General features: G+C 40.3%; 1 protein-coding gene across 2 annotated transcripts; it reads left to right on the forward strand.

Moving 5' to 3' along the window:
• The first annotated feature begins 605 nt into the window (after window positions 1-605).
• On the forward strand, window positions 606-6,863 carry abhd4 (abhydrolase domain containing 4, N-acyl phospholipase B). Of its 2 annotated transcripts, none has more exons than XM_041236877.1 (7): window positions 606-733; window positions 1,508-1,596; window positions 2,743-3,181; window positions 3,654-3,838; window positions 4,590-4,701; window positions 4,991-5,177; window positions 5,683-6,863. In XM_041236877.1, exons 1-7 carry the CDS (start codon window positions 711-713, stop codon window positions 5,770-5,772), a joined length of 1,125 nt encoding a protein of 374 aa, XP_041092811.1. In that variant the 5' UTR covers window positions 606-710; the 3' UTR covers window positions 5,773-6,863. The 2 variants fall into 2 exon arrangements, with proteins under 2 accessions (XP_041092811.1, XP_041092812.1); XM_041236878.1 differs by lacking the exon at window positions 606-733 and adding an exon at window positions 736-811.
• The last annotated feature ends 8,362 nt before the right edge of the window (window positions 6,864-15,225 follow it).

The raw sequence follows: 15,225 nt of genomic DNA on the forward strand, positions 1-15,225 counted from the left end.
AGATTTAAAGATATAAGTAAAAGTGATGTCACATATAGAACACCATTACATCATGTAAGAATAAATCATGGATTTGAATATAAACAATAACAAGTAGTTGTCATGCCGTCAAACATTTGGACAAAATTAAAAACTATACAATGTTTATATAACTTTGCATATATCGAGAAACTCGATTATATATAATCTATATATAATATATATTAATACGGGGCAGTGGCTCTTTGAGCAGTTGGCTCTATAGCTAATATATATATATATATATATATATATATATATATATATATATATATATATATATATATATAATATATCTCTAAAATTTATGGTAAGTTCATAAGCACGGCGATGAATAAAATTCATACCGGTAGAGTTAGGAGTAAGAATTTCGTGTCACACAGAACAACCCCCTCAAAGTAAGCACGGCGATGAATAAATGAATACCGGTAGAGTAAGTACCTCATGAATATTAACGACACACCCCGCGAATATTAACGAAACACCTCATGACTATTAACGAAGCAGCTCATGACTATTAATAACACGCCTCATGAATATTAATGAAGGCGCCACGTCTTAATTTCGTTCGGCTTGATCGTGACGTTTCTGGAAAGGTCGGTCAGCTGGTTTTCCAAAGCAGGAAGCAAATGGAGATTGTGAAACCGGTCACGCCGGCGGCTGTGTAGCTTCAGCCATTCAGTGATATAACGATGGACGAGGAGCTTGAAGCGGAGTAAGTACGGCTTGTAGTTAAAGCGACTAGAAATACGTGAAGACGACGTGACCGAGCCACTGCAAAATACAGACGATTGTATGATCCTGTTAAAAATCAAATAAAAAATCAGACGCAAGTGTTACCTTGTTTAATAGGTCTACTCGAGATAGCGCGGCAATTATTTTTTTTTTTTTTAAATATGCTACTGTACCTCTGTGCTTTACAATGCTTCCCTGTGCTTTACCAGACCTCTCTGTGCTTTACAATGCTTCCCTGTGCTTTACCAGACCTCTCTGTGCTTTACAATGCTTCCCTGTGCTTTACCAGACCTCTCTGTGCTTTACAATGCTTCCCTATGCTTTACCAGACCTCTCTGTGCTTTACAATGCTTCCCTGTGCTTTACCAGACCTCTCTGTGCTTTACAATGCTTCCCTGTGCTTTACCAGACCTCTCTGTGCTTTACAATGCTTCCCTATGCTTTACCAGACCTCTCTGTGCTTTACAATGCTTCCCTGTGCTTTACCAGACCTCTCTGTGCTTTACAATGCTTCCCTGTGCTTTACCAGACCTCTCTGTGCTTTACAATGCTTCCCTGTGCTTTACCAGACCTCTCTGTGCTTTACAATGCTTCCCTGTGCTTTACCAGACCTCTCTGTGCTTTACAATGCTTCCCTGTGCTTTACCAGACCTCTCTGTGCTTTACAATGCTTCCCTGTGCTTTCAGAAGGTTCTGTTTAGGGTTACTTGGTGTCATCTCGGTGTGACCTCACTCGTGCTCTTCCGCCCCACAGCGCTCCGGGTTGGCTGTCTAGCTGGGTCCCGTCTTGGCGCCCGACATCCATGTCGCTGCTGAAGAACACCGAGGCCAAGATCCTCGCCTGTGAGTCTGTCTGTTTCTGTCTGTCTGAAACTACGCTCTCTTTCAAGTAATTGCACTTAACAAAATAATCATACCTGTATTGCATTTCCATAGCACTTTTGGGTTTCCTGCTGTGGCAATGAGAGATGGATGTTTCAGATGTTTGACAAACAATCATAGAAATGAGACTCCTATTGCATGGCAGTTCCACCCATTCTAGGGTTTTACACAAGCTTGATCAGCCAGTGTGTAGATAATAAGCTGTGGTGTGGCTTAATTAGGGGCGGGAATTTTTAATAAGAAGATATTCGAGTATACCAAGAGTAAAAGTTTTGAATACTCGACCTCTGATTACTCATAACAGTGACAGGTCCTTGGAACATACCAGGTGCAACCACACACAGACGCATAGATAAATACATCAGCAACAACAGAAACGGCTAAGGCATCTAATGTATTCAAAGTGAAAAAAAAATTGAAAAAGATTTAAACTATAAGTAAGAAATAAGAATACACAGCAGTGGGCTTTTTAACACCCTTTCACAACTCATATAAAACACACAACAGGTACTATAAACTAGAACATAAGAGATGTACTTGCTGATTCCATAACATCATAATCATTTAAAAAAAAAAAGTCTGATTCCGGACTCGAGCCGATACCAGTGGGAGACCGGTAACAGCAGAACTCAAACAGCAAAGGCTTAATGTTGCATGCTTTCTTTTTTTTATTTTCAGCCCAAGACGCATCACATCGCTGACCACTGCGCACAGTAAAAGATGCAATGCTTGTTTGTCCCCCCCCCCCCCCCCCCCCCCCCCCCACTTCTGTCCCCCCCCCCCACATTCTGTGCTTTCTTCCAAAGTAGCAGATGCGTGCTTGCATTTTAGATGTTGCTTTATGATTCGAAACACTTATGCTGCAGAGATTACATTAAGTGTGGGGTCTTGTTTTTCAAAATACTTCCACGCTTTGCCATTTTCACTGCTCATGTAGTCCCTTAGCAGAGCTAGATAGTGAAGCGAGTGAGGTGAGAACTGTAGGGGCCGATCATTTTTAACTTCCTCCTCTTAGTTTTTTTTTTTTCTGCAATGGGAGTCTTATTGCCAACCCTGACTAAGTATTACAGCAACACTAATGTATTATTTCCACCCCCCTCTGTCCAGGTATTCGCAATGATCTAGTATCTCGTTTCGTGTCTCTACCAAGCCAAGACAAAATCTGGACATTGACCGTCAACCCCAACCAGAACCAAGCAGCTTCCTCCAAGACCAGTATCGGCTCCACTCAGACCAGTCATACCAGTATTCACAGTATGGGGCGGACTCCGCTGGTGCTGGTTCACGGTTTTGGGGGTGGGGTGGGGCTCTGGGTGCATAATTTGGACGCTCTGTCCCAGAAGAGGACTGTCCACGCTTTTGACCTGCTTGGTTTCGGGAGAAGCTCGCGTCCTGCCTTCAGTACTGATCCAGGGCAAGCGGAGAACCAATTGGTGCACTCCATTGAGGAGTGGAGGCGGGCCATGGGGCTGGAGAGTGTGATCCTGTTGGGCCACAGCCTGGGAGGGTACCTTGCTGCTTCTTATGCTTTGGCACACCCTCAGAGGTGAGTTGCCCCCCCCCCCCCCCCCCCCCCCCCCCCATAAGCAGTTTTTTTTCAGATCTGCTCATTTCTGTGCAGCCGAACGTTAGCCACAGCTGAGTGACGTCACACGCAGCTGGCTGCGCGGATGTTGGACTGTGTCTGCAAATCAGAGAGGCATTTTTTGTAACCTGCACCCAAGTACTGCAGTAGAGGATGGAAGTAAGACTCCTGTTGCATAGCAGTTTGACCCATTCTAGGTTTTACTAAAAGCTTGATAAGCCCCAGTGTGTGTAGGTAACAAGCTTAGGTGTGTCTTGTTAAACTCATAGTGAAACCAGGAATGGATCAATCTGCTATCATTTTTTTAATGTTTAAAAAAAAAAGAGAAAAAATTGAAATAAATGTTGAATGAATGAAAAACATTTAAATTAAAGAAGAAAATACAAAAAATGGGCATGGAGCATGCTACTCTTTCCTCTCATCTCACTTTCAGGGTGCGTCACCTGATCCTCGTGGACCCCTGGGGGTTCCCTGAGCACCCCCCCGCTCGGCCCCAGACAGGAGAGTCCTCCGGCGGGGAGGTGAAGCCCAGCGGACCCCCTCTCTGGGTCAAAGGCGTGGCCAGCGTCCTGATGTACTTCAACCCACTGGCTGTGATCCGAGCAGCGGGACCCTGGGGTGAGGGGGACGGAGAGAGAGAGAGAGAGAGGGAGGGAGAGAGAGAGAGAGAGAGAGAGAGAGTCTGTGCAATAGCTGTAAATCAGTGATGTGATGAAAAAGCTGATGTCCTTGATATACAGTGTACCAGCATGTACAGAATAGTAGAGAATATGAATTCACAGTGAAATGTTCAATCACAATTTGATAAGCAGTTCTCCAGATACAGTAGATTAACAACTTCTCGGTTCCCAGCAAAAAGTTGCAGGTAAGCGAGTATTTAAATGGAACGATATGTACTGTAGTTGTACACCTGTGGCACTGAAATGAGTTTTAAATGTTAGTGTTAAAAAGTCTGGTTATTAATATCAGAATTGCATTAACGTTAAAGTCTGCGGGACAGGATTGGTTCCTAGGAAAACGTTGTTAATAAACGAAAGTTGTCTTTATCAGGGTTGCTAATAACCGGCACCTGTTGTATATGCAAAAAATATAGGTGTAACATACAGATAGGAAGATGGACACCCATATCCCCAGAGTCTGGTACGCTCAATAACTTAAACTGAATGGTGATAATACCAAGCTTCATGGCAACTGGAGAAGCGATTCTGCAGGTATGTAGCAGGTGAGACAGACAGACAGGCACACACCTCCATCGGTACCAGAATCCGGTATTTTCAATGATTCATTGTTGCTGGAGTCGATTGATTGATGCCCAGCACACAAGCAGCGTTCACAGTGTGTATTTTAACCCTCCCCCCTCCTTCCCCAGGACCTGGTTTAGTAAAAAGGTTTCGTCCTGATTTCAAGAGAAAGTTTGAAGACCTCTTTGAGGACAACACCATGACTGATTACATCTACCACTGCAACGCGCAGATACCCAGGCGAGTGTAGCGTCAGAACAGAACGGGATGGGCTTACTGTAAACACTGCAGGGGTTCTGTAGTAAGAGCTGGGTTTAAATGACCATCTAGTGATTTGTGAAAAGCAGTTTTTCGCTAGCTGTGCACTAGATGGTGGTGGCTGATCCAGCCAACGTTTGCTATGTCTATGGCAAGCAACTATAACTGTCACAGCTACACAGACTTGTACCATGATAAAGCTTCATTGTGTTGACTGTTTCATGAAAGGTGCTGTATAAAATACATCTCTCTCTATCTCTGTCTCTCTCAGTGGTGAGATTGCATTCAGAGCCATGTCTGAGTCTTTTGGCTGGGCGAAGTGCCCCATGCTCCCCCGAATGCCACTCCTGTCCCAGGACACTCCCATGACTGTCCTGTACGGGTCGCTCTCCTGGGTCGACAGCAGCACAGGGGAGAGGATCCGGACCCTGAGGCCGGGATCCTACGTGAAGAATATTGTGAGTGCACTCCTTTCTGGAAGTGTCCCATTGTGAAAGCATGGGAAAGCACAGGGAAGCTTTGAAAAGCACAGAGAGGGATTGAAATAAGGCTGCCATTGTGTTCCTGGTTTTATGAGCTTGTTACCAGTACACACAGTGGCTAATCCAGATCTTATTCAAGCCTGGAATGGTTGCAACGCCATCACTTGGAAAGCATATAAAAAAATAAATAATAATACTTTATGGTAAATGCATAATTTAACCATGGGAAAAGCATGGAGATTTGAGCAGGGTCAGAAACTTGCACCAGCTCTGCTGCGCCCAGTCCTGGGGTTCGGAACCCCTGTTAAGAAGTATCTTATTGAAATGATCAGGTTTCGGAGACCTGGGTTGTTTACCCAAGCCCATGCACCTATTTTTTTGTGATTATCGCAGTCACAAAGCAAATGCAATTTTAATTTAGTTTTCAATGTTGTCAAGGTTTAGATTTTTACTTCTTTTTTTTGTTTGTTTTCTTTCTCAGATTATAGAGGGCGCCTCCCACCACGTCTACGCCGACCAGCCTGACGAATTCAACAGAGTCATCCAAGAAATCTGCGACTCTGTCAATTGAGCACAGTGCAGGGGGCAGCATTCCAGTTACCCTTCTAAAATATAACATAGCAAAGTGTAATAGGCATGCATGTCAGTAAGCACTGTAAAGCACAGGGAGGTGTGGTAAAGTGTGTTAACACTAGAACCAGCTGGTTTATGCCACTTCCTCGAACCAGCAGTCGTCATTTCGATGGGTACATTTTAAACAGCTTCAATATGAAAATGAAGCACAAACTATCAGATACAGCTCAAAAGATTTATTTCTGTACATCACAACTAACATTCGCATAGCAGAAACCCCATATTTAAATGAAAAAAAGAACATAAAAGGCTTTATTTTTTAAATTAGCACTTACTCGAATAAACATTTCAGAAGAAGATATTGTGTAAACCGCTATATGTACGTGCAAACTTGTAAAAACAAAGTAATTATTTACAAAAGGCTTTATTTCCGAAATTAGCGCATATAATGCATGACAAACTATAAATAAAAAACTATATAATAAAAGAAACATTTCAAAAGAAAATATGGTGTACCCAGCTGTAAACTGGTTATATGTCGGCCTACGTACAGAATTGTAAAATCGAAATTCTGTTCCAAACAAGCAGTTTATTTTATTTTTTCAACTGTTTTGCTAATTACAGTGAAATAATAATAAAAAAAAAATGTAAAAAATTGGCATTGGTAACATTCCCCTCTCTTCGTAAGCACGGTTACATCAGCCTAAGTACCACGCTGTCACCCCGTCTCTGACCAGCAGCAGTTTTGTCTTTGCACAGGCAGGGTCCGCTGCCAGTCAAAACTGGATCCCGAATTCTTGAAAAATTCTTGTAATAGTAATATTATAAGACAGAAGACCAGTATATGCTCACGTAGACAGCCACCGTTGCAGCTCTCCAGTGAATTGGTAGGATTACAATAGATATTTGGATAACACACATTCAAGAGCAATATTCTATTCAAATACACACTGCTGTAAAGTCACTGGAGGTAGAGATAATAAACTGGCTTGTACACTTGTAACAAATAGCGTATTGTAAGTTATAGTAACAATAAAAGGTGTTGTAACAAACCGTCAAAATGATTACTTTTGGCGGTTCTAGGTTGAAGTGCTTGTAACTTATAATTTTTGTGATTTTTGACTTTCAAACACCGTCAGGGTATTTTAATACATGTATTTTGGAAAAGTCAAGAACAGACAATCATGGAGCTTTAACACATGCAGAGTAATTTTAAATAGGGATGGACCGAATCCAGGATTCGGCCCGAATACCTGCTTTTTGAGCAGGGATCGGGTTCAATCCGCCCAGAAGAACATCCATTTTAATGCATCCTTTCAATAACAAGATGAACTCTGTCGCAGGTCTGACCTCCCTAAATTACTGGTGGGGCACACACTATACACATGCCCCTGTATGCAACAGCCCATCACACTGTTCTGGAGTAAAGTTTTGCAGTAAACCTGTAAAATATAGTAACAGCAAACTGTTGTAGACTGTTGTGCTTTGTTGCTTTGTCTGTCAGGCGTGTTCTAGAGATCATACTGAGATTAATAACAAAAAATAAAAAATGGGTGCACAAAATATATATATTTTAACTTTACAACTCAGATGTGCAAGACGAATTAAATTACGTTATTGTAATGTGCCAATACAAGTTGATTTTTGGGGGGGAAACTGCTTTGTTTTATTAAAATATTTTTAAAACTGTTTTGTAGCCTATTTGATACATGTTACACGCACCCTGCATTTAAGTCAAAGTGAGTTTTATTTCACAGGGAGATTCAGGTCACTCATCGCGGTAATCTTTTCCTCATAGCTCTCGGCTGTTTTAACTCACCTCTCTAAACTGCAGTGTATTCAACATGTAAAGTAAGTGTGAATTGATTTAGCAGATTAGTAAATGTATTTAGTTGTGGTGCCGATTCTCTCCGGAGAGCCTCTTAACAACGATTAATCATATTGCATGATTTTAATTTTTTTTATATAATAAACAATATCTGTCAAAATAGTGAAACACCACTATTATAGATAACTTTGCACTCCCCTGCACTCTCTCATTTATCCTTGTGACAGCAGATAGAGTGTGTTTTTTAATATTTCGTACTTTTACACAGTCCCGCCCAGGCAGAGACTCAGAAAGCCAAAGCCGCTGTATAGGTGTGATTGAGGGAAACGAACCTGGCAGGTATGCGTGCTTTTTCTAACAACCAAGTTAAACAATTAAATTAATTCAGCGACAGTTCGTACAATTCACACTCACAGGCTCAAACGTGATTAAAGAAAATAGCGGCAAAGATGCAGCTCTCCTTGTAAAAGTAAAGTAAACGGTTCTGTATTTTGACGTTTCTGTCGGGAGGGGGGCTAGCGGTAAATGGTGCAAGTTTCAAACTGAGATCTTATTTCAAGGATACATTTCCATTCGGTAATAAAAAAAGAAATACTGTTAACTAAAAGGCTCAAACCCATATGTTGTGCGCGTCCCTTGTGGTGGTTAGTAGCTGCCAGTCTGTTTTTCATTCAGTTGTCTTGACAGTTTTTGAAGTACGGTATTCGGTTCCCAATCTTTTGAGGTGTATTCGGCCAAATCCCCAAAACTTGGATTCGGTGCATCCCTAATTTTCAGTTTTAAAAGTGAAAGCCATCAGAATGACTACCGTGTCGATTCTAGCGTTAAAAAAACCAACCCTGGTAAGCTAACCCTTATAAAAGTGCCCACGAGTAAAAGCACAGTGTAATAAACCACAGTGAAAGTGTTGTAAAGCACAAGAGGTATGGCAAACCATGATCTGGTAAATGCTTACTATATGGATAAAACTACAGAATTAGTGGGGTAAACTTTTGTAAGGGTACGCTGACATATTTACATTGGGAATCTCTGATAGCCGTCAAATCGTAGGATGCACCGCCCATTACAGGACTGCCCGGGACAGCGCTACGACATCACCCCCAAAAACAAAATTCAAATCCCAGAAGACTCGGCCAAGTTCACAAAGGCGTCACATAGCAGGGACCCTCCCGGCCCGCTCAGTGTGCAGGTTTTATACGACTCAGCGGTGTCAGTAAGGCTCGTATTGCTGCTCAATTGCAAAGCAGTTACTTTCCAAGTTTCAGCACCAGCCCACATCCTATTTCTCGGAGCGTCCGTTTCTCCAGGACGAAATGAACCGTGGTTGTTGGCTTCCGCTATTTTGGCCACAAAACTGCCTTTGGTGTGTTTATTTTGGCCGCCACCACAATATATAGAAACGTTCTTTGTCTGTTTGGCAGGGCACCTAAAAATGTAATCCTATAAACTGCTGGAGAATAGATTTATACTGTGTGTGTGTGTGTGGGTATACAGTGGTTGACCAAAGTTTACAAACCCTGATTTATGGAAATGTAGCACCCTAAAATGACTGTTGAATACACGTGTATAGTACATTCCTATAAACATCCCTATTTATTTATGGCAAGTCTCATTAAGAAAAAGCATTAACACAAAAAGTTTGAATGCAGCTGTTTAATTTGAAGTTTAAGCACTGTTGACGTACATTGCACTTGTTATATAAAATTATCCGTTGTGGAGTGCTGCTGTGGTCATGTCAGTCAGGAGGATAGGCGACCTTGAATGTTACAAGAGTATATATAAAGCGCTCTGTTACATAGAACTGTTTCATATGTCACAACTGTCACTTGCATATCACATTTTGAAAATGACAATTGTTGACAAAATATCTTTAAGCTACAGACTGAAACATGCAGGAATACTGAAAGAAACTTCAGGTTCAATGATGTTTCAACCAGACGTCTTTCTCAACGTGTGCTCTTCTATCTCCCCACACCCCTCTGTCTGTTTTGAAATGGATTGGCCCCAAAGTTCAGACTGATTGTGGGCCAGACTATGTTGAACAGAAATTGGAGTTTTTAACGGTATCTTGAGAAACGGTATTCTTATGGCAATAGCACTTGGTACGGGAATTCCTTTTATTACTTGGCTGCTGTGAACTTGTCTAGAGAATCCTAAGTGACCCACATCCTAAGTGACCCCCCCCCCCCCCCCCCCCCCCACAACCCACCAATTTCTCGAGTTACAATTCAGTTATAAGACTATTTCTCCCCCTGCCCCTCCCACTTAGACCCCAATGGTAAAGCCATGCTCCCCAATAGCCAATATTGAAGTTACAGTGCTACTGGGAATGATCTGAACACAGCAAGCATGGATTTTTAGACATATAATTTTGTTTGCTCACCCAATCGTGGTTAAAAAATAGTTAAAAAGCAGGTCACTACTTTCCGATACTCTGTGGGCACTACTGTATACGAATATATCCATGGTATGTATTTTGTAAACATTTTAATATTATTAAAAATATATGTGTGTGTCTTTTGAAAAATCAGTGTTTCTATTTACTCATTTTGCTTGCCTTTTCAGGAGATCTCTTACACTTGCATTTTCTCAGGTGAAAGCATGTTACTGGCTTCCAAGCATGTCAGTCAGTAGGGGAAGCAGCTGGTTGGCTATTAAAGGATAGAAGGCCCCTAAGGGGTGTGTACAGTTTCTCACTGCAGATGACCCCGGAAGTGTGACACTATCTGAAGTATGGCATGCAAATAGATTTCTTTTAACCTTGTGTAGTAGCAGGGTACAATTTAAAATACATGCTTACTAGAACATGCAATTCTTTCAGAACTGTACTTTTGAGACAGGTAAGATTTATGGAATTATTTTGCTAAAAATAAAATAAATTGAAATTGGTTTATACTAACTTGGTACAATTTTACAGCGAGAGGTGGACCTTAACAGACATAAATGCCCTTATGCCGAGGTAAGAAATATTACATTGAGCTGACCACATCGTCTAAAAGCTAGGCTTATATTTTTAATGTAATCAAGGTAGTTTTGTGTGGTTATGTATGGTTTTTTTGTCTTCTTTCTTAAGGTGCTTTTGTTTGTGTAAACTGCGATTCTGCTGTCATATATGCCTGTGCAGGGAACTGCCAACACTGCAAGATGCTTTTTACTGACCAGCTGAAATTCAAAAGGTTGTCCAGGTGTTTTTAGGTTTCTGGTGAAATTCTCTTATTTCTCTGACTAAATTTGGTGGCTGTTGGCATTGCAAGCCGGCACTGCTCACTGAAGAAGGTGAACGTAACTGATATAAGGATTTCTTTTTTTCCAGTTTAGGGCTCTGTTGCCATTGTAACATAGAATATACACACACACATACACAAGGTGATTAGAAAGTTTTAGAAAAAAAATCTCCATTCTCAGGAGGCGCACAAATGCAAACGTGCACACAATCAACGCAAAGTCATAAAAACCTGTTTCACTTTTTGTTGCTGTGCAGGGGGCAAAGGAGAAAAAGTATGCATTCTTGACCAAAACGTCCTCGGGTGGTATTTGGAATGGGCCTGTTGCATAAAAGTTTAAGGCAGCAGTGGCAGCCCTCGCTAAGGACACGTTTATTAATGAGAAAAGGGGATGTTTGAGTTCACACAAGGAAATAAGGTTGACTGGTACATGAATTGAACTGCTTATTTTAAAACAAAGTTTGCAATCAAATATAATGTCTTCTCATAAAACAATTTTTTTATCACATCTTTTATTTGGGGAACAAACAACAAGAAACCCCCCACATTTTTATCCAATCCAAAGTGTCTAAAAATCTTATTAAAGTTTTTAGTTGTGATGGAATGTAGAGGCGGGTAAATTTCTACACCAAGTTATGTAAAATGTCTAATAACGGGTATATTTGAGGGTAAAACATTGCCCTTCGTCACACCATTCAAGGGCATTAGGGCAGGCTGGACCACTTGATTTTGTACCCTGATAATATCATAAAACTATTGTGGAATACATTCTGTCAATTAAATAGTTGAAAAAGATCTTATCTGGGTGATTCCTAAATTTTTGTTTTAAAATGGGTATATTTGTGGGAGTGGAAACTTTTAGTGTTGAAGAGAATCACTTTGGAGCTACTGAGCGGATAGTTTTGGAATGAGCGTCCCTGTAGAAACAGCACGTATGGATGTTTTTGCATTGCCTGAATGAGCATATACCAGAGCTGAAATTATTGAAGATTTGATTCTTCGCCCGGATTTGTCTTCCTTTGTGGCTTGTTCAGGTGGGGCTGAAGAATGGGTAGAGTTAGGGATCTAGATTCTGTTTGAAAACCAGAGAGGAGTGATGCAGACTGCTGGTCTGGAGGAGGTTGATGTGATGGCAGCTTTTGGGCAGAGAGAGGTCGAGTGGCCAGTGGAACCGCAGACCCTGCATGTGTTAGCTGTGAGATCACTGCAAATCCTGTTGAACATATTTAAATCAGGCTGATAGAGGTTAGAATGGTGGACTGGCCACACCCTGGTTGAAGCTGTCGGAGAATGTTCTGACACAGACAAGAAGTTATCTTCGAAAAACTTCCTAATCCAAGGAAGAGATGCAAGTACTCATATTTGATTTTTCTTTAATCTTTAAGCTGAAAGAAATTAGCTGGGGGGGGTCTTGCGATCCGCTAAGGTTCAGAACCAAAATGAAAAAAAATACTAGACGGAAGTATAGGGTGTGATTAATGGTTTGAATAGTAAGTAGAATTGATTGATGTAATAAAAAAAGTGTGTTCTAGAAAGTTCTAGAAATGCGTTCGAGTTCATCTGTGCCCTTGCCCTATAATAACCCCGTATCTTATATAACTTGTTTTTGTCATGTTTATGTAACTTGTTTTGGTTAGAATGTTCTAGGGAAAGGAATGGTTTATTCAGAGGGCCGAGCCTCGAGGGAGTGATCTGGCCAATTACTCTCTCGCGTGCAAAAGCCTAACTTGGTAAGTTATAAAGGACGGGGTTCTCCTCTGCTCTGATGAGAGTCAGCCGTGAGGATTAGCGCGCAGTCCTGCTTGGTAATTTCTTGGAGACAGCTGCTTTCTCTTACCAGGGTCGAAGGGCTCTCCCGATCCGCTTGGAAGGGTAAGAATTAGTTCAGTTGTGTCTCATGGATTGTATTGATCTGTGATTAATATAATCTTTGTATGTAACCTTGTTGGGTTGTGTCCCGTTAGGGATATTGTTATTCGCAGTATAGCATCTGTGTATGTAACTGCGTGTGTGTGTGAAATAATAAAGGACCTTTTAAAATTACTCTGTGAAGTAATTGTCTTATTTACTTCCACATCAACTTCCTTTTAAATTTAAAGTAATTAAATTTCACACAATAATTGATAAAAGGAGATCAAAGGGCAAGCCTAGCACCTGCCACCGAACCACAGATAGTAGGTTAACATTTAATATAAAAAAGTGTAAGGTACTGCACTCGGGCAATGAAAATGTCCATTATAAATACCATAGGGGAGATACTGAAATTGAAGAAAGGGGAATCTAAGAGAAACATCTAGGAGTTTATGCTGATTCAGCAAATAACTCGCTACTGCAATAGTTAAAATCCACTGGCCCTGGAATGAACTGCCAAACCATCCAGTCCGGGGCACACTGTTCCTGTTACACAGCGCCCTACAAGTTAAATTGCTGACTAGAATTCATTCTCTCTCTATCACAGGGGGCCATGATTGAAGCTGTTAAAATGTTAAAAAGAGTTCACAGAGTTAACCCCAGAACTTTAAGCGCAGTACCGAAACCATGACCAGATGACGCAGTTAGAAATTAAGTGGAAATAGACTAAGGGCATAGGGGAAAAGACCCTTCTTCATATAGAGAGTGGTGAGGGGATGGAATCGCCACCCTGTCCTGTCTATGGCAAGCCCATTTAGAGATACGTCATTGCGTTTTAAGATATCTTCAAATATTTGAGATATCTGTAAAACATTTCGAGATATCTCAAATTGATTTACAGATATGTTTAAATACTATGGAAACCATGTGGATTGTGCTAGCATGGCACGCCAAACTGACATTTAGAGAGATCTTAAAGTGAGGGTTTTAAAGATATCTCTAAGTAACTTCCTGTTCATTTGAAGATATCTTTAAATGGACAGGAAGTCCATTGAAAACATAGAGCATTTTCACAGGAAGTCATTTTGACATATCTCGAAATGGCTTCCTGTTCATTTGAAGATATCTTCAAATGATTTACAGATATCTTTAAATGAACAGGACGTTATTTAGAGAGATTTCTAAATGATTTAGAGATATCTTAAAACAATTTAAAGATATCTAAACATGCATTTTCAATATCTAATTTAAAGCTCCATTTAAAGATATCTGCACATCATTTTGAGATATCTCTAAATGTAGTTTAGATATTTTAAAATGATTTAGAGATATCTTCAAATATTTAGAGATATCTGGAAATGATTTAGAGAGACCGTCAAGTATTTATCATCCAATATTTAGAGATATCTATAAATAAATTTGAGATATCTCTAAATGACAATTTGGCTTGCCATACCTGTTAGGGCAAGTGTTTTGTGTTACAGTATAGTGTGTGTGAGTCGTTTGGTGTGACCCCCACCCCCCCCTCGCGGTGTGTCAAATTATGCTCTGCAGCTGTAGGGGTTGGATGGATAAAAGTTGGTTGATTTAACTCTGTTGAACCTGTCATCACTTCTGGGTGGAACACATCTGTAGCAGTAATGTTGCAATGTATATTTCAAAGAATATGGAAGCATACTTTGAAATATGTTCCCTTATATTTCATTATGTACATTTTATATATTTAAATATATGTTTGAAATATATTCCAAACATATTTCAAAGTATATGGAAGCATGTTCCCTTATATTTCATACTATATGTTGGGATATATTAGCTATATTAAAATATATGTCTATGTATATTTAAATTTATTTAAATATATACAATTTTTACAATGAATTTCAATATATTTTTCTTTATTTTAATCAAATGTTAATATAATAAACATTCAATATGAATCAAAAGCCGTTCTGCTGTAAAATGAGCAGGATAAAGACGCATTTTGAAACCAGAGCAATGGCAAAAGCATGTTTTCTGAGAGGAATATTGTAACTAGCAAAAAAATAGCTCAGTAGCAGGAACACCTTACCATATAGTATGGTTATAATATGCGTTTACCATGGTTTGCTGTACCTCTCTGGGCTGACTCTCTACAAACTTTACCTATGCTTTCTAACGCATTCTTATGCTTTATTTCACATTGATATGCTTTTACTAGGAGAAAATGTTATAAGGGAAGGAGCAATTCAATCTTAAGTAATTTTTAGCTAGCTTTACACCATTAGAACAGTTTTGTTGTTCTTAATTAGTCTTACCTCGCGTCATTCTTCAGCACAATCACAAAACCAGGTTGACCTTTGTTCTTGGGTTTTTTGTGTATTCCATGTAGATTTAACAAAAACAGACTTTGCCCTTGAATTGAATAAGCAGGAAGAGGAGGTATATGGGCAAAAGCACTGGCTTTATTCAGACCGGTGCAATCAGAGCTGCCTCTCACAGCTCAGGAGAGGTCACACTAGTATACTCACTTAGTCAGCCTGTCTGTGCCACCTACTCCCCCAGATTG

Source organism: Polyodon spathula, chromosome 42 (genome assembly GCF_017654505.1).
Source record: "Polyodon spathula isolate WHYD16114869_AA chromosome 42, ASM1765450v1, whole genome shotgun sequence".
Lineage (NCBI taxonomy): Eukaryota > Metazoa > Chordata > Actinopteri > Acipenseriformes > Polyodontidae > Polyodon > Polyodon spathula.

Excerpts from the sequence above, each read along its gene's own strand:
- abhd4 (XM_041236877.1), top strand. The coding sequence starts at position 711 with ATGGACGAGGAGCTTGAAGCGGA. Across the intron at positions 734-1,507 it reads GACGAGGAGCTTGAAGCGGA|CGCTCCGGGTTGGCTGTCTA; the intron begins GTAAGTACGGCT and ends TCCGCCCCACAG. Across the intron at positions 3,182-3,653 it reads GCTTTGGCACACCCTCAGAG|GGTGCGTCACCTGATCCTCG; the intron begins GTGAGTTGCCCC and ends TCTCACTTTCAG.